The sequence below is a fragment of the Choloepus didactylus genome, chromosome 5, assembly GCF_015220235.1.
Source record: "Choloepus didactylus isolate mChoDid1 chromosome 5, mChoDid1.pri, whole genome shotgun sequence".
Taxonomy (NCBI): Eukaryota; Metazoa; Chordata; class Mammalia; order Pilosa; family Megalonychidae; genus Choloepus; species Choloepus didactylus.
Genome location: NC_051311.1, coordinates 153,147,162 through 153,162,709, shown reverse-complemented (window position 1 = coordinate 153,162,709; position 15,548 = coordinate 153,147,162). Strand labels below are relative to the sequence as shown.

The window sequence follows — 15,548 nt, the reverse complement described above, 5'->3', positions numbered from 1 at the left end:
TTATTACTCATCTACTCATACACTGGATAAAGGGGGTGTCAAATCACAAGGTTTTACAATCACACGCTCAAGATGGAAGTTATATAGTTATACAGTCATTAAAGATCAAGGCTACTGGGTTACAGTTCAACAATTTCAGGTGTTTCCTTCTGGCTATTCTAATATGCTAGAAACTAAAAAGAAATATCTATATAATGATTCAGTAGTCAATCATCTGTTAAATCCTAACTCCTCCATTATAATTCCTCCCTCTCATTTGATCATTCTCATTTGATCATCTTCGGGGATATCTGGGCAATGACCATTCTACCTTCTTCATGCTGAAAAGGGGTGTCGACATTACGGAACACCCCAGCTTTAAATGTGAAGAAGATGGACAGGGGTACAAGGGTGGGAACCCTACTTCCATCATGGCCATTAGAATCATCTAGGACAGTGAGCGTTTCAGTCCCCGTCCCTTTCACTTTGGCTGTACTGGAGGAGATCCACCTGGTGAAGATGCTTCTTCAGAAGCTTTTTCAGAATTGTCTTTTAAGCCCCTTACCTCAGCAAAATTACGAGATCTGCATCACAGGACAACTTTTCAAGCCCATGACTACCCTCCGTCCGAATATAATGGATTTTCTCCCTAGAATGATGTGGCAAAGAAAATGAGGATTACACACAAACACATACGCTAAGAAATAAATCCTTTCCTGACCCCATTTTCCCCGCCTCTTCCAATGTAGCTGGACAAGCAATGTCCTAACATCCCGTCTATTTCAATGGTATTTTCAACTTGTACCGCATGTTCACGTGATGTTTTACAAGAGATCACCTCTTCTTGGGCTCACACAGGTACAGAAGCTGAGCAACACAATGAAGTTAGGTCCTGGGTTGGATAAGACAGGAGTGGAGCTGGAAGAAGATGGCACAGCTGAGGGACTATTCATGTGATGAAGGGTGAGCGGGGAGTGTCTTGAGAAATCTGATGCCTGATAGAAAATTTGTGATCTTCCCCACTGGGCACAGGATGGCATGGCCCAGAAGAGACGACACTCAATCTCCCCAGTCAGTCTGAGGCCCAGCTTCCATATTTCTCTGTTTAGATACAACCCAGATATTCTGACCCCTTTTCACAACCTCCAACTACAATGCGGGAAATTTTTCCAAGTAAGTTCGTGAATAAATAGCATTTGTTTTTAGCGATTTAACTTTTTAATTTGCACCTCCTTGACATTATTCAAATGTTACAAACACCATAGCCAGGAATCATTCCATTTTATGTATGCTCCAAAGGAGGTGAATTTTTTGCCCTTCTTAAAGAAATGCAGCAGAAATCTGGGAAGATTTAAGGAATGAATTAAAAAAATATTTTAACATTTTTATTTCTTTCTTATTTTGAGTTAATTCTAGAGAAACATGTAGTTGTAAGAAATAATACAGAGAAAGAGCCCATAAACCCTTCACTTAGTTTCCCCCAATGGTTACATAAGGATATTTAAAAAATCTATTTTCATAAATTCTGCAGACACGATGTGTTCTTCTCCCTGGCTGTAATAACATGATTCCAGTTCTTCATCATAAATAGCATATTTTCAGGCAAAAATTTAATCAACTTGCCCTTTGGCATGTGTGCCAGTTTGTATATAGTATGTCCCCCAGAAAAACCCATATTCTTTAATGCATTCTTGCAGAGGCAGACATATTAGTGTTTATTAAGTTGGAACCTTTGGATTAGGATGTGACCCACCCAACTGCAGGTGATAACTCTGATTGGATAATTTCCATAGACATGTGGCCCTGCCCATTCAGCGTGGGCCTTGATTAGTTTATTAGAGCCCTATATAAGCTCAGACATAAGGAGCTCACTGCTGTAGCTGAGACAGATGTTTTGAAGACAGCTGTTGGAAGGTGATGCAGACAGTTTGGACAACGCCGTTTTGAAATGCAACCTGGGGGCAAGCAGACGCCAGACATGTGCCTTCCCAGATATCAGAGGTTTTCTGGACGCCATTGGCCATCCTCCAGCGAAGGTACCTGATTGCCGATGCATTACCTTGGACACTTTATGGCCTTCAGACTGTACTATGTAACCAAATAAACTCTCTTTTGTAAAAGTCAGTCCATCTCTGGTATTTTGCATTCTGGCAGCATTAGCAAACTGGAACAGCATGTGAATTTTTTTAAACAGACAAGGGAAACTTTTTGGCCTCTATGAATATACACAGATTGGGATTAAACTGAGCAATGCATTGTGATCCAAGCTCTCAGATGTGAAGTCCCAGTGCAGGAAATTTTATTCCCTCCACTCGTGGGATGTTCAGAGCCGCTACTCTGGTTGTGATGCAAAAATAGAGCCAACCTCTCCAGACACCATTCTGCAAGGAGCAGGTGGAAGCAAAGGCAAAGATCCAACCACCAGGCCTCCTCCACCACCTGCTCCTGCCTTTGTATCCTTGGCTTCATGTCTGTGGAATTGCCCTCCAAATCCTGATACTTCTCACAGCCCTCTTGGCGGAAGACCCTCTTGGATCTGCTCCTCTAGTTTATCAACTTCAGCCCCACGAACGACACTTGAACTTATTTGGTCTCCCAAGGACAATGCCTGGGGAGGAGACCATCCTGCTGCCCCAAGGAGCTCACCTCTAAGTAAGGCCCAGCCTTCCTGTCTGAGGGAGAAAGAGTGAGCATATTCTAGGGGTTCCCTTTGATTCCAGGGTCCCTGGGGAAGAAAAGTGCGGAGATGGCCACATCTTTTAGGACAACAGTGTCCATCTCAGTCCCAGAGATCAGCTTCCCAGAGTAGCAGAACCCTACACACGGTTCCCTGGAGTTTGGGTGGCTCCCCATAGGCCCCTGCATCCTCCATCATGTCTATGAACATCTTGTACAACCCCAGCAGACAACTCCCAACTTCTGAATGCCCCTGGGACTCCATCTCAAAGGCCCTCTGCACTGAGGAAGGTATCTGAGTGTGAGAACACCATCTCTCTCCCCTGCATAGATGCCTTTGCTCATCTGGAAAACTCCAGTCTGAACTCTCTTCAGAGCTCACACTAGTATAGCCTCCCACAGATGTCCTTGACATCTGCCCTCAAAGATCTCTAAAACTTAACATCCAAAATGCAATCCTTAACTTTCCTCCACAGACTCATGCCGGTGTCTTGCTCACTCTTCTGGATCCTGGTAAATCAGACCCTCACACCTGGCTGCTGTTCCTAATGCCACTGTATTCCACCCTCCACTCCAGGTTAGTATCAGGTGGTGATGTTTTGCATCCAAAGATCACTGCCAGCTGCTCCCTCTCCTCTACCCATATTCTGTCATCATCTCATGACCAACATCTTTCCCACAGATTCATGTGACAGTTTCTTCCAAGCACCCCTGCTCCACTTTGATGCACCTGCCACCACCTGTCTATTCTCCACAGAGCAGTCGGAGTGTTCATTTAAAAAACACAAATGCAATCATTCTTCTTTCCTTCTGTAATCTCTTCAGTTGCTTCCCATTGCACCTCATATAAAATCCCAACCCTGTACCATGGCTGATAAGGCCTCCCTCTCCAACTTCACTGAGGTCCCTCCTCCTGCTTGCCCTCTGCCCTTTCTTTCATTCTTCAGTTACATCATCAGCCTTTCCCGGCCTTGAGCCTTTGCCTCCTCTCTCCCCACCCCCTCCTTGTGTCTCAGGGACCCCTTCTCATCCTTCGGGTTCATTACTACCTACTCCAAAAAGCCTTTCCTGCCTTCTGGATAGGAGGTGAATCCCTTTCTTCTGCACCAGCACATGATCCTCTATCACTGGATTCTGATCATGTTCTTCACAGCACTTTATGGTGCTTAAAATAGGAGTTATATATTTGGCTTAAAAAAAACAAAACAAAACCAAAACATGTCTATTATCTACCTCCCTGAATAAATTTTATGTCCCATGAGAGCAGGGCCTGTCTGTTTTGCTTGTGGCTGCACAGTTCTGGTTCAGAATAGTTGCACAGTGAAAACACTAATCGAAGGCAAGGATGAGGACCACTATCATGCCCCTTAATGCTTACAGATGTCCTTAGCCCCTGGGTTTTCTGGCTCCATCCTCCCCTCCATGTGTGGCCTCCTGATCACTCACAGCTGTCTGCTGAACACTGTTTGCTGAGAACGCATCTGCCACCCTTGAGCCCAGCAAGTGACCCTGAGGCCCTAGATGGAGAGTCCATGGTGATGGCCTGAACAAGGGTCTCGAGAGCCACCTTTCCTCTCGGGGACCACAGAAGAAGCAGTAAGTTCTTCCTCTGGGTGTCATCATGGGGAGAGGTGGTTTTCTTTCCATCTCTGGGCCCTTTAAAGCAGAGCTGAGTCACCCTCACGCCATAGTTCAGGGGACACGTAGAGGCTCTGTCAAAGCCAGCTGGGCCTGGTCTCCTGGTTCCCTTGAGCTTGACCCTGAAAAGCAAGTTCTTGCCCTTCTCTTTCTGCCTTTTTATCTCCATGGTCTCACCATCAGTTTCTGATAGTTACTGAGGTGCCCTGTGGTTCTGATGAGATATTTGGGTCCTTAACTAAGGGTCTACAGTTCCCTTGGGTCCATTAAAATTGGAAACTGTGCAAAAGTTTATGTTTATATGTGGGCGAGGGTCTACAACAGCTTTCATCAGAGCCTCAAAGGGTCCATGTCCCTACCAAGGTTATTACTTTCTATACAAGGTAATTTCCAAGATTCTTCCAATTCCAACATGCCAAGTTCCCCCAGCTCTGGAGAATCATAGTTGTACAATTCCACACTGCAACAAAACCTTTAAGTTTTCTTGGATTTTGTTATAATGTGATAGACAGCATACAATAGAGCTGTATGAAAAGTTTACTTTACCTTGGAAATATATTCCTGTCTTTTACAAAGGAGATCACTTTTTAAAAAAATGACTTAAATGTGACTCTAGTGCCTCTGGTGGTTCAAACTCCCCCCAAAAGTAAGCAGTGAACTTGTTACTTAGTGTGGAATCAGTAACATAAAAAAACATCCTAGAGCAGCAATATGTCAGAAACTCTTCAGTAATATAACACCTCTGTAAATTCCTTTAAGATTTTAGTACTGTGAGTCAAAGAGCAGCTGACGAATGAAAGGCCTCTATGACTGACAATGACACTGCTTTCCTTGACACGTCATGAAGCTCGCACAGAGATTTCTTAAGAGTTAACATAAGTGGAAGTGACAATTACCCATGCTAACGTTTATCTGTTTATGCGAAAGACCCTTCATTCACCCTAAAAGTAGTAAGTGTTTCCTGCGGTCAAAGTAGAGGGCCAGGTTCTGAGGAGGTAGAGTAGGCAGAAAGACAAGAAGATATAGGTTACACTCTAACTAGCTTACAGAGAGGTAGAGAGATATAAGTAAATGACATAATACAAGAGGTAATGGGGACAATATCTTGGGGATACAAACAGAACGCTATGAAAGCAAGGAAAATGAAACACTGAAGTCTGCGTGGATCACCAGCTTTTGCAATGGAGGGAACATAGGATCTGAGCCTTGAAAACAGAATGAGGTGCCCCTATGAGAGAAGGCATCCAGGAAGGGTGGAGGCAGGAGGATAAACAACCAGTTTGGTGGAGTTGAAGACACTGGATGAAAAAATGAGAGGCAAGATGGAGAGTTGCGTTAGGGCCAGACTTTAGAGACCTTGAAAACTGCCCTTAGAAATTCTGACTTTGGGAGCTATGGAAGCTTCTTTGAAAGAAGGAGGTAACATGATTTGACTTGTGCTATAAGAAAGTAACTCTGATTATAGTATGGTGGGGAGAGGATATCTTCTACAAGATCCTTACAAGGTCAGGAACAGAGATGATGAAGGCCCAGACTTGGGTGTAGCAGGAAGAAGGAAAAGAAGGGCTGGAAGAGAGAAAGTGAGGAGGTAAATGCTTAGAGGTGAAGGAGAGGGAAGAGGGAGGAGTTGGGATGATGGGTAGTTGGGGGACGTTGGTTTTAATATACAAAGAGTAAGAACATAGGGGAAAGAGGTGTTGATGAAGGGGCTGTGGAGGAGAAGAAGAGTGAACTGTTCATCCTGAGAGGTTAGCAGGTATTTGAATAGCACAAGAGGCTATTTTAAGGTGTTGGTGGTTCAATGAGGAAATTAAAATGGAGTATTACACAATAAGCCAGAAGCCAAAGACTGTACCAAACGGGAAGTGAGGTCGTCACTGACTGGATTCTCATCCCTTACACACATCTGCATTGAAGCATCTCTACCATATCCACACCATGTCCCCATTTCAGTGATGAGGAGACTAAGGGGAGAGGACTGAACAAGTAGTGGAGCAAGAATTCAAACTCCAAGGGACACACTCTTAACCAATGTGGTGGTTTGAAGCTCTATGTACCCAAGAAAGGCATGTTCTTAAATCTAATCCATTCTTGTGCGGTAAATCTATTGTTAAGTAGGACCTTTTGAAGAGGCTACTTCAGTTAAGGGGTGGCTCACCTCATTCAGAATGGGTCTTAATCCTGTTACTGGAGTCCTTTATAATGGAACGAATACAGAGAAAGTCATGGAAGCAAGAAGCTGAAAGCAACGAAACACAGAAGAGAAGGGAGAGACCAGCAGATGCCACCATGTGATTTGCCATGTGGCAGAGGAGCCAAGGGTCACCGGAAGCCAGTCTTTAGGAAGAAAACATCACCTTGATATGCCTTGATTTGGGTATTTTTCTCAGCCTCAAAACTGAAAGCAAATAAATTCCCATAGTTAAGCCAACCCATTTCATGGTATCTGCTTTCAGCAGTCTAGCAAACTAAAACAACAACCATTCATCTCTAGCTTTTGAAACATTCGGTAGTAAACTGAAAGAGAGAGATGCCTAAATATCTTGGTGGGAAAGAAGGTGTTACAGGCTGAATTCCATCTCCCAAAGAGACATGTTCAAGTCCTAATCCCCAGTCCAACCTTTTTGGAAATAGGTTCTTTGAAGATGTGATTAGTTAAGATGAAGCAAAACTGGATTAGGGTGGGCCTTACCCAGGATGGCAGACATAAGAGGAGGAAATTCACATAAAGACACAGATAGAGGGGAGAACACCATGTGGTCACTGAGGCCAAGATGGAAGCCCAAGGTTTGCCAGCAAACCACCGAAAGCTGGAGAGGCAAGGAAGGATTCTCCCCTACAGATTTTAGATTCCAGCCTCCAGAACTGTAAGACAATAAACTTCTGTTGCTGAAAGCCACCCAGTTCATGGTGCTTTGTTACAGCAGCCCTAGGAAACTAAGAGGGCAGGATTAAGTTCAGGGGATATTTTCCTTTTTTATCACTTTGACTGGCTATTTCTGCTCCATACAAAGTGATTCTGAGTTTCCAAGCTACTCACTCAAGAATGACCCTAATGGACAATAGGATTTAAGTACTTAGGACACACGTGATACTTTTTGTCTACCTGTTTGCTTACTTTCGGATATGGTCACCCAAATGTTGGGTTTAGCATTAAACAATTATTATTTCAAAAGTAAAAATTTATATGATGCTTTACATAACTAACTTTCATAAAAGTTATTTTGCTTCCTTTTTTGTGCCCATTCCAAATCAATGGAACTTATGTTAGCATCATACCAATAATATGTAACCTCACAATATTACTCTCTCTTATTGTGTCACTTCCCAAAACACTAGAACCCCCTGGATCCTTCATTTCGAGGATTCAAGTTACAATTTAAATGCACAAATAAAATGTACCATAACCATTGGTTCTCTCTCTCCACAGAGGTGTTTTCCCACCTGGATTAACATCTGGAGAGTCCTGGAGTTACAGGGATGAGGGATGAGCCCCTACCTGAGTGCGTGGTTTCTTGCCAAGCTTGGCTGACGCTCTTGCAGCATTTCAAAAATGTTTGGCTGGCGAAGAAATGCCACAATCTTGTCATTATATGCTGAAACAGACAAAAGTGCAGAGTTGTGGTTGAGTCTGCAGCCCAGAGATAATTTCTCTGATGACTGGAAAATGGTTGTTTGACATGATACCACGATTAACATAGGAGTTTGAAAGGCAGGTAGCATACTCATCACAAAAATAAAAGCTGTTGAGGTTTTATTTTCCATGTGACATAATGGGATTAGTACTTTTAAACTAAAAGTGAACCAGCTCTAAGTCAATCATCCTTAATATTCCAGGAACTTTACTGGGTGTTAACTCATTCTGCTTGAACAAGTGTAGGAGGGTAAAATGGCCCTCTAATGAGAAGGACAGTTCTCTTCTCTTCCTAACTCCTCTTGGGCATTTTGCCATCATCCTCATGGCAAAAGATTCTTTCTGAGTCAAAGAAATCCTTTCCCGAGCCCTTGACACTGACTATCCTGCAATGCCTTGACTCCCCAGTAGTGATAATGGAAATATCCAAATCCATTTAGACTCTCTCACCTCATTTCCCTTGATCCCATTGGCATGTGTTTTGGAAAGAGGTAGTTGAGGTTGGGAATGGAGGCTATACAAACTCTTTTTCATACACGTGTGGAAAAGAGAAGTATGAAGGAAAAACTGCATCTAGCAACAATGAAATCTCCCATGTCAGTTAAACTGTGTTCTCCTGTACTGAGTTAACAAATCACTGAACAGGATAAAGAGGAAGGGGCATGAGGGTTGGGAAGAGCAGAGAAGAGAGAGGGAAAGGAAGAGAAAAGGATGAAGTGAATAGGAAGGGGAAAGACAAAGAGGAGGACGGAAGCAAAGGATTGGGAGAGTAGACACAGCAGTAAAGAGTGGCGAGTAAACACATAATCTTGAATATTAAAGGATTCGTGATGAGAAAAACAAGGCTAAGTACTGGGGACCTGGGAGTTCCAAGCACATGATACATACCCAGTGGCAATGACTCATGTTGATGTTGGCTTCGAATAGCAGCTACTAGGCTGTGTCCCGGCCTGGCCAGTAAAGAGGCTCCTCTGTTTCTAGAGACTTCTGAGGCCTAAATTTCAAAATAAAAGGGAAGCATTGGAAATCTCAGTTTCAGATGGTCTTTTCAATAGTAGTTGCTCAATATGAGGGGTAATAAACTCTGCCATCACCTAAGCTGAAAAATAATAAAAGTCACAGTCCCCCAAAGGAATGGTAAGTAGGCAAGTTTTTTTTTAAAAAAAAAATGAGAGTGACTGATGTATTATATTATAGTTTTTAAGAAAGTGATTGTGCCAAAGGTCATGAATGCTAACTAAATTTTTGGCAGTGAAAAGACAAAATAACATTCCTCTTCATAAATATGGTAAAGGGGGAATAAATAAATTCTAGTCAAATTATTATCAGTAAATGTAGGTTTATTATCTTCCTTTCCAAGAAGTAGCATTGAACTTGAAAAACCAATGTGGAGTAGACTTGCTATTTTAAATAGTATTTATTACAGTCAAATGGCCATCCTTTGTTGAGCATCCATTATTATTCCATTCGTTGTGCTGGCTGCTTTTCACAGAGCATCTCCCAGTTTACAAATGGGGAAACTGAGAACCAGAGAATTTAATAAGTTGTTCCAAAATTTTCAACTTTATTAAGAGATGGAGCCAGAGCTCTAACTCATTCCCGACTGCTGAGCATTCATGTACTCCTACAGTGCTATTGGTCTGCATCCAATGTCATGGTTTCAGTTGGGCATTTGGTCGAAACTTCACTGTATAAAGTAATTTGCTTAGTTTAACACTGATATCTGTGATGATTCACTTTAAACTAATTTAACTGAATTTCAAATTTGAATAGATCCCCTAAACTCTAGAGCATGACAATGAACTTTCTACCTTGATCAGATGCATTTTGCCCCTTAAAGTCCCTTGCAGAGTAAACTATTAAAACCAAGGCACTTGACGTATTCCATATTACAGTACCTTCGCCAGATGCAGGGGATTTAGTGTAGAGTGCAACTCATTCTGTGATAATTTGGTGAAGTATGCAAAAATAGGCTTTAAAATTATTTTAAGATTATGAAGATACCTATAAAAGCTCAAACATTCAGATAAAAAAGGGAAAGAAAACTCCCGGAGAGCAGTATAAAATTCACTCATATATGAATTCAGGAGGAGTGATGAGATCTTACGCTGCAAGGTCTAGAAGGGTTAATAAGTCAATCCCAAAGTGGGCACTTTAAAGACTGGATGAAGTGTGGTATTGCCTCTGACAATGAAGGATTTTCCTATAAAAGACAAGGCAATTGGTGGTTTTCCTTTGGGTCCTATTTCTTTACTCCACACAGAAGACCCCTTTGTAGACAGTCTTTAAGCTGCCCTTTTGGAAGTAGCAGGGATGCAGATCCAGCTGCTTCTTCTGCTCTGCCTCACTGTCCAAGGCTCACCTGGAGGACAAGGCAATAGATTTGGTCCCCGTGCAATTGGACTTCTCACTTTGAAGTCATTAGCACCTAGCTGTGCCCAGACTCAAAGATTTGGCGACTGGTATTTCTGCAGGAGCACCTTCCAGTCTCAATGAAATGTCTGCAATACAAGGTGATGAAACAAAGGTTTGCTGATTATTAAACTATCTAGTATTGTGTCCCTAGGTTTCTCTTCTTTCCTCCATAAATTAATAAATATGCAAAGCCTTTGTGGGACTGAAATGATGTTGCTATGGGAGAAAATGCTCCTCTTCTTCTCAGAGTGAATTATGTCAGTTCACCTTCGTGTGTGAAGAAAACATATTTTTGATGCTATAAAGACAGGATTCTCAAAGACCACTGGACTGCATATTATCTAAGTGATGAGTTACAGAGGGAAGCTGGGGAAGCAGGTAGATCCAATAACTGAACCCAAGAAGGCTTGACTGTGCACCGAACTGAGAGCACACCCTTGTGTCATTTGGAATGGGAAGAGGCTCACTTCTATCCCTGGTGGTCCTAGGAATTCATGAGTGGCAGATGTGCCCGGGGGAAAGAGGGTACCTACTACCGAGGCAGTTCCCTGCTCACCGGCACACAGAAAGGCTTCAGAAACCAGATGAAGGCTGGTTACCCCGAAGCTAGATCACTGAGCGGTGAATATGTTTCAGGTGAACTAAGCCAGGGGAGAGGTGGGATTGTGGGGTCCCTGAACCGCAGAAGTGCCTGCCAAGGGCAAAGGAGGTGATTGCCAAGTTGGTACTTGCTGGGATCTGGAGGATGGGGAGGTTAGACAGGAAAATCCTTCTCCAACTTGGAGCCCAGGAAAGTACAGGCATGGAGACAATTTCCAGCAGGGCTAAAAAAGATGCTGAGATTCTAAGATTGGGCAATAATTTAGTGTGCACTCAGTGTCTTCCGGACCTGAAGTGGTACTAAATGACCCACTCTGAGGAGTGTTTCATCTGATAACTGAGTGACTGATTTGGATTTTACTGCAAACATGAGGCTAACATAGCTTTTCTAACTACTGAAAATGACTAGAAGAATGGATTTCCCATTGAACACCAAAATTACCGTGACTCGGTGAACTTCCTGACGTTTGGCCCTATTGTCTTACTGAGGATCTCAGGTATGTGTGCTTATGTGTATGTACGTGTGTGTGTGGGTGTGAGTTTTCCCTCAGGGGCCTGCCTCTGCCCACATACACCAAGACTACTCTTCCAGGACTAAGCAGAACCCAGTTTGTAATAGGGACTATTTTCAGGATTTATCTTTTTTTTTTTTTTTTTGATGTTGATAACTTTAATTGTAAATGTCAAAATATCAATCACTTATCTCTCCAGACAAAACAAAACAGATATGCTCAGAAAGTAGATGTCAGTGACGGGTAAACAAGCTTCTCTTCTGCGTTGCAATTTGGAAACGTAAACGGATTTTTTTAATCTCTGATTGAAAATTGCAGGTTTTACACTGCATTGGGATCAATAGCCAGCTAACGCTCTCCCTGAAAGCCCTGGAGACCTGAGGATAAACAAACTAGTCTTGATTATCTCTAGATTCCTTTTGCATTCTTCTAAACATAAATCATTTACAAAGTTTTCAGAATTATCTTAAGCAACAGAGGAGATCTATGGGTGAGTTCAAAATTTTTATAATAGTAAAAAGTGGGCAACAAACATTGTACAAAAAAAAGGCATGAGTTAAGTTGAGGGTAGATCCATCTGATAAAACATAGAAGAATTTTAATGGCATGGAAACTGTCTACAAGATCATGTCATGGTTAAGAAGGATATAGAATTATCGACAATGACCCTTTTTTACTTTTATGTGTACCAAGAGGTGTCTCTAGGTGGGGGATTTTGATTGCCCTTTAACTTTTCCTTCTGTGTCTGTGTTTTCTGCACTCATATGTATTGTTTATAATTTAAATGTTTATTTTTAAATGGATCAGAATTTTACAAACTTCCAACCAAACCTGCAATCAAGTATAGGTTACAAGGAATCATGAGGAAAATTAGCAATTTTAAGAAGGAGTATAGAAATTACTCTCCCAAAAGCCAACTTCCTGAATGTGGAGAATTTTACATTCTTCTGCAGCAACAGAGCCTCTGAAATGACTTTTACCATCAAAGAAGCTCACTGCAGAGAATGACTAAGCGCGACTTCTGCTTTTAAAGTGAAAAGTAATTTCTATTCCTTGCCAGATTCACTCTTTTCTGAGGCAATCACTGTTAAGTTTTTTTTTTATGGGTGTGTGCCCTTCCAAAATTTTTTCCGTGACTAGTGATTTTCTAACCTGACCAAGATAAGGTGGTAAAAGAAATGAAAATTATGTGTTCCAGTTATCCTTTTTATTAATGTTAATTTATATTGCTAATTGCACTACAAACAAGACAAATTTGTTAACCTTCAGTGATTTCCTTACTGATAGGGACATGAGAGCCAATTCATAGTCCTATATGCCTTATCCATTTATCAATGCCCAATTCCATTTTTAGCACACTCATGGAAAGAGATAAGGCCTGCTTGTTGGTACCTAAATACATTGAAGACAGAGATGCCACTGCATTCAAATGCAAGTCACAATGTCAAATAATGATCTTTCGTAAATTCTTGAAAACTTTTTCAGGAATCTGCCTGAAAATTTTCCAGGTGAAGTACAGGCTAATCCAAAAGATGTTTAGCAGCAGTTCTGTTAAAAAACCTACCACCGGGCTTCTGAGGAAAAATTTTAGGATCATCCATTTAGGATCCTGAATATAGAAACTGATTTAAATTCTGTCTTTAAGTGCAAGTTACAGAAAGTCACCTGCTGAACAACACTCAAGAGTCTGGCTCATGAAAGTGAATGGAAAATATTGATCCCTAAGGTTGTTGTCTAAGAAACATCTATATAGTTCATTCTCCATTGCCTGTGACACAGAAAAATAGTGGATTATGGAAATAATTCACTGATTATTCCTGAATTTCATATCTGCCATCTGCTTAACCATCATTGCTCATTGGCTATCCTGTTGTTTTCACCTTCATTATCAATGCAGCTAAAGACAAGCTTGACCTTCCTCCAAACTGGCTTTCCTGCTCACCTAACTTGTGTGTCATTAATGGGACTTTGATTTTCCTACATTAATGGGGTTTTGATGTTCTTAGTTACATGGTCCTGAAAACCTGAAATCAGTCGAGTCTTACAGAGTGGGAACCACAGAGCTAGACAGACCTTCGCGGTCATCCTGTGCCCTTGTAGCCATTTGCAGACGCAGCCCCAGAAGGGAAGGAGCACAAGGCACAGCTCCTCTGTGGCAAAGCTGGAGCTGGGACTCCAATCCGCTTCGGCCTGGGGTTCTCCTTCTTCCACAGATCTGCTTTATTTTCTGTCTCTCTGCCACCCCTACTTAGAGCCTACTCGTTTTACAACTAGATTGTCACCATGGCTTCCCAAGGAGCCTCTCTCCTCAAATCCCTCTTGGCCATAATCCAAAGGCTGTTCTTTGTCTCCACACTCTCCTTTTTAAAATCTGAGTTTACCTTGGCCTGGGAGTTAGGATATCTGAGCCGCGGTCATGAACTCCCTGTGTGATTTAAGTTCTTGATCTTTCGGTTCACTTAACTGGGAAATACCATCAACTGAGATGGTTCTACCCCCTAGGGCTGTTTGGAAACACCTGGGGCTGTCTGGCTGTTGCTGCACAATGACAGGTGACATTGGGTCATCACTGTCACTTCATGAGCAGGGCCGGAAAGCAGAAGGTGCCGTGATGGTGTGGGGTGATTCCACAGAGTAGAGCACTGTCCTGCCCAAATCCCAAAAGTCTTCTCACTTGAAAGCAATAAGCAAAATAATCTCTAGAGCTCATTTTTACATAAAAACCATCATATAACTTCTTCCCTCAAACTCATTCAGTGGGCTTGTAAAGGCCTTCTGTGTGGCATTCGAAGCTTTCCAAAGACTAAGACACAGCGAATGGGGACTTACTATTCTAGTCATACTGAACTATCTGCTGCCTCTCCAGGGACCTGTCCCAGTCCTACCTGTGCACCGTTGCTGAAGCTGTGCTGCTTTTGTGACTGCCCTTCTTCTCCTTTGTACCTAGCCAGATTCTACCAATTTTCAAGGTCTAGTTCAAATACCTTAAAGATACCTCTCCATGGCCTCTTCTGAATTCCCATGGCATGCATTCTAACCATGGAACTCAATCAGAATTTTTTTTTTTTTGGCCCAGCTTCAAAAACGTAGAATGCAAACTTCTCCCGGGCAGGGAGCATGACTCATACTTCTTTGCATTCCACAGGGCTCACAGCAAGCTTCATCCATGTTTGTTGAGCAAAATCATGTCGCAGCAAGCACGATTAACATTTCTCACCGCTGTTTGTACATCGGGGTCCCTCTGGTCCCCGTCATTCCCTAGGCTGAGTGCTCTCACAGTATGAGAAACCATATATTTGTTTTCTTAGAGACAGGATCTTTGTTCCTCTGGGGTGCTGCCTCTGCATTAAATATCTTCTGCCTCCCAGCTTCTATCCGTGTGGCTTTTCTTGTTTTTTGTTGTGTTGGTCTAAAGCCACCAGCAGAGAAGGGATGAGAGACAGATGGGAGCGGGTGAAAACCTGATGAACAGAGTTGGAGGGTGGATGAATTGGGAAGTATCAGATGGCTGAAGCGCATTCGTGTCCTTTCATTATTAGGTGTTAAAGTCTTTCAATCAGCTTTAGACTGATGCAGATAGCATTTTGCCCTTAATGTTGATATTAAATATAATTGTGTTTGGGCTATTCTATAATATCAAATAAATGTTTTGCAACAGATAATGCAAAACATGGTACCCATGGTCTTAATCTTGTTCTTTCAATTAGAAATGTTTCCAGTATTTATATTTTCATATTAACCCTTATAATTATAAGGAATTGATATCTTCAGGGGGTTCGTCTTGTATTGGCTAATCAGCATTTTTAGTTCATTGACAGTGAATCTGCCTGCAGTACTGAGCTTCTTTGACCAAATGCTGTTATCCTAGATTAACAATGAAGTTGTCATAATACTGAAGAGTTTAGACATTTGAAATAAATTAAAATGCCATATTCAAGTGGATTGAGAGTTGTCAATTTATCCACTACCATCTCAAAACAATATACCTTGTTCTTTCTGAAATGTCACGAAAGCGCCACCAGAGAGAGGACTCCACCTGTGAGCTGGGAGGTTGTGGCATTGTTGTCTGTGGTTTATGGGTGCATCTGCTGGCT

At 42.1% G+C, this 15,548-nt stretch overlaps 1 protein-coding gene across 3 annotated transcripts in view; it reads right to left on the bottom strand.

The window, feature by feature from the left end:
* HECW1 (HECT, C2 and WW domain containing E3 ubiquitin protein ligase 1) overlaps nt 1-15,548 on the bottom strand; it is a 402,469-nt gene that overhangs the window by 62,585 nt on the left and 324,336 nt on the right. For all 3 annotated transcript variants that reach the window (XM_037837142.1, XM_037837143.1, XM_037837144.1), the window contains 3 exons: nt 8,816-8,921; nt 7,793-7,889; nt 545-628 (listed from right to left, as the gene is read on the bottom strand). In XM_037837142.1, the coding sequence (XP_037693070.1) occupies nt 545-628; nt 7,793-7,889; nt 8,816-8,921 (287 nt within the window). The remainder of the gene's footprint in view (nt 1-544; nt 629-7,792; nt 7,890-8,815; nt 8,922-15,548) is intronic.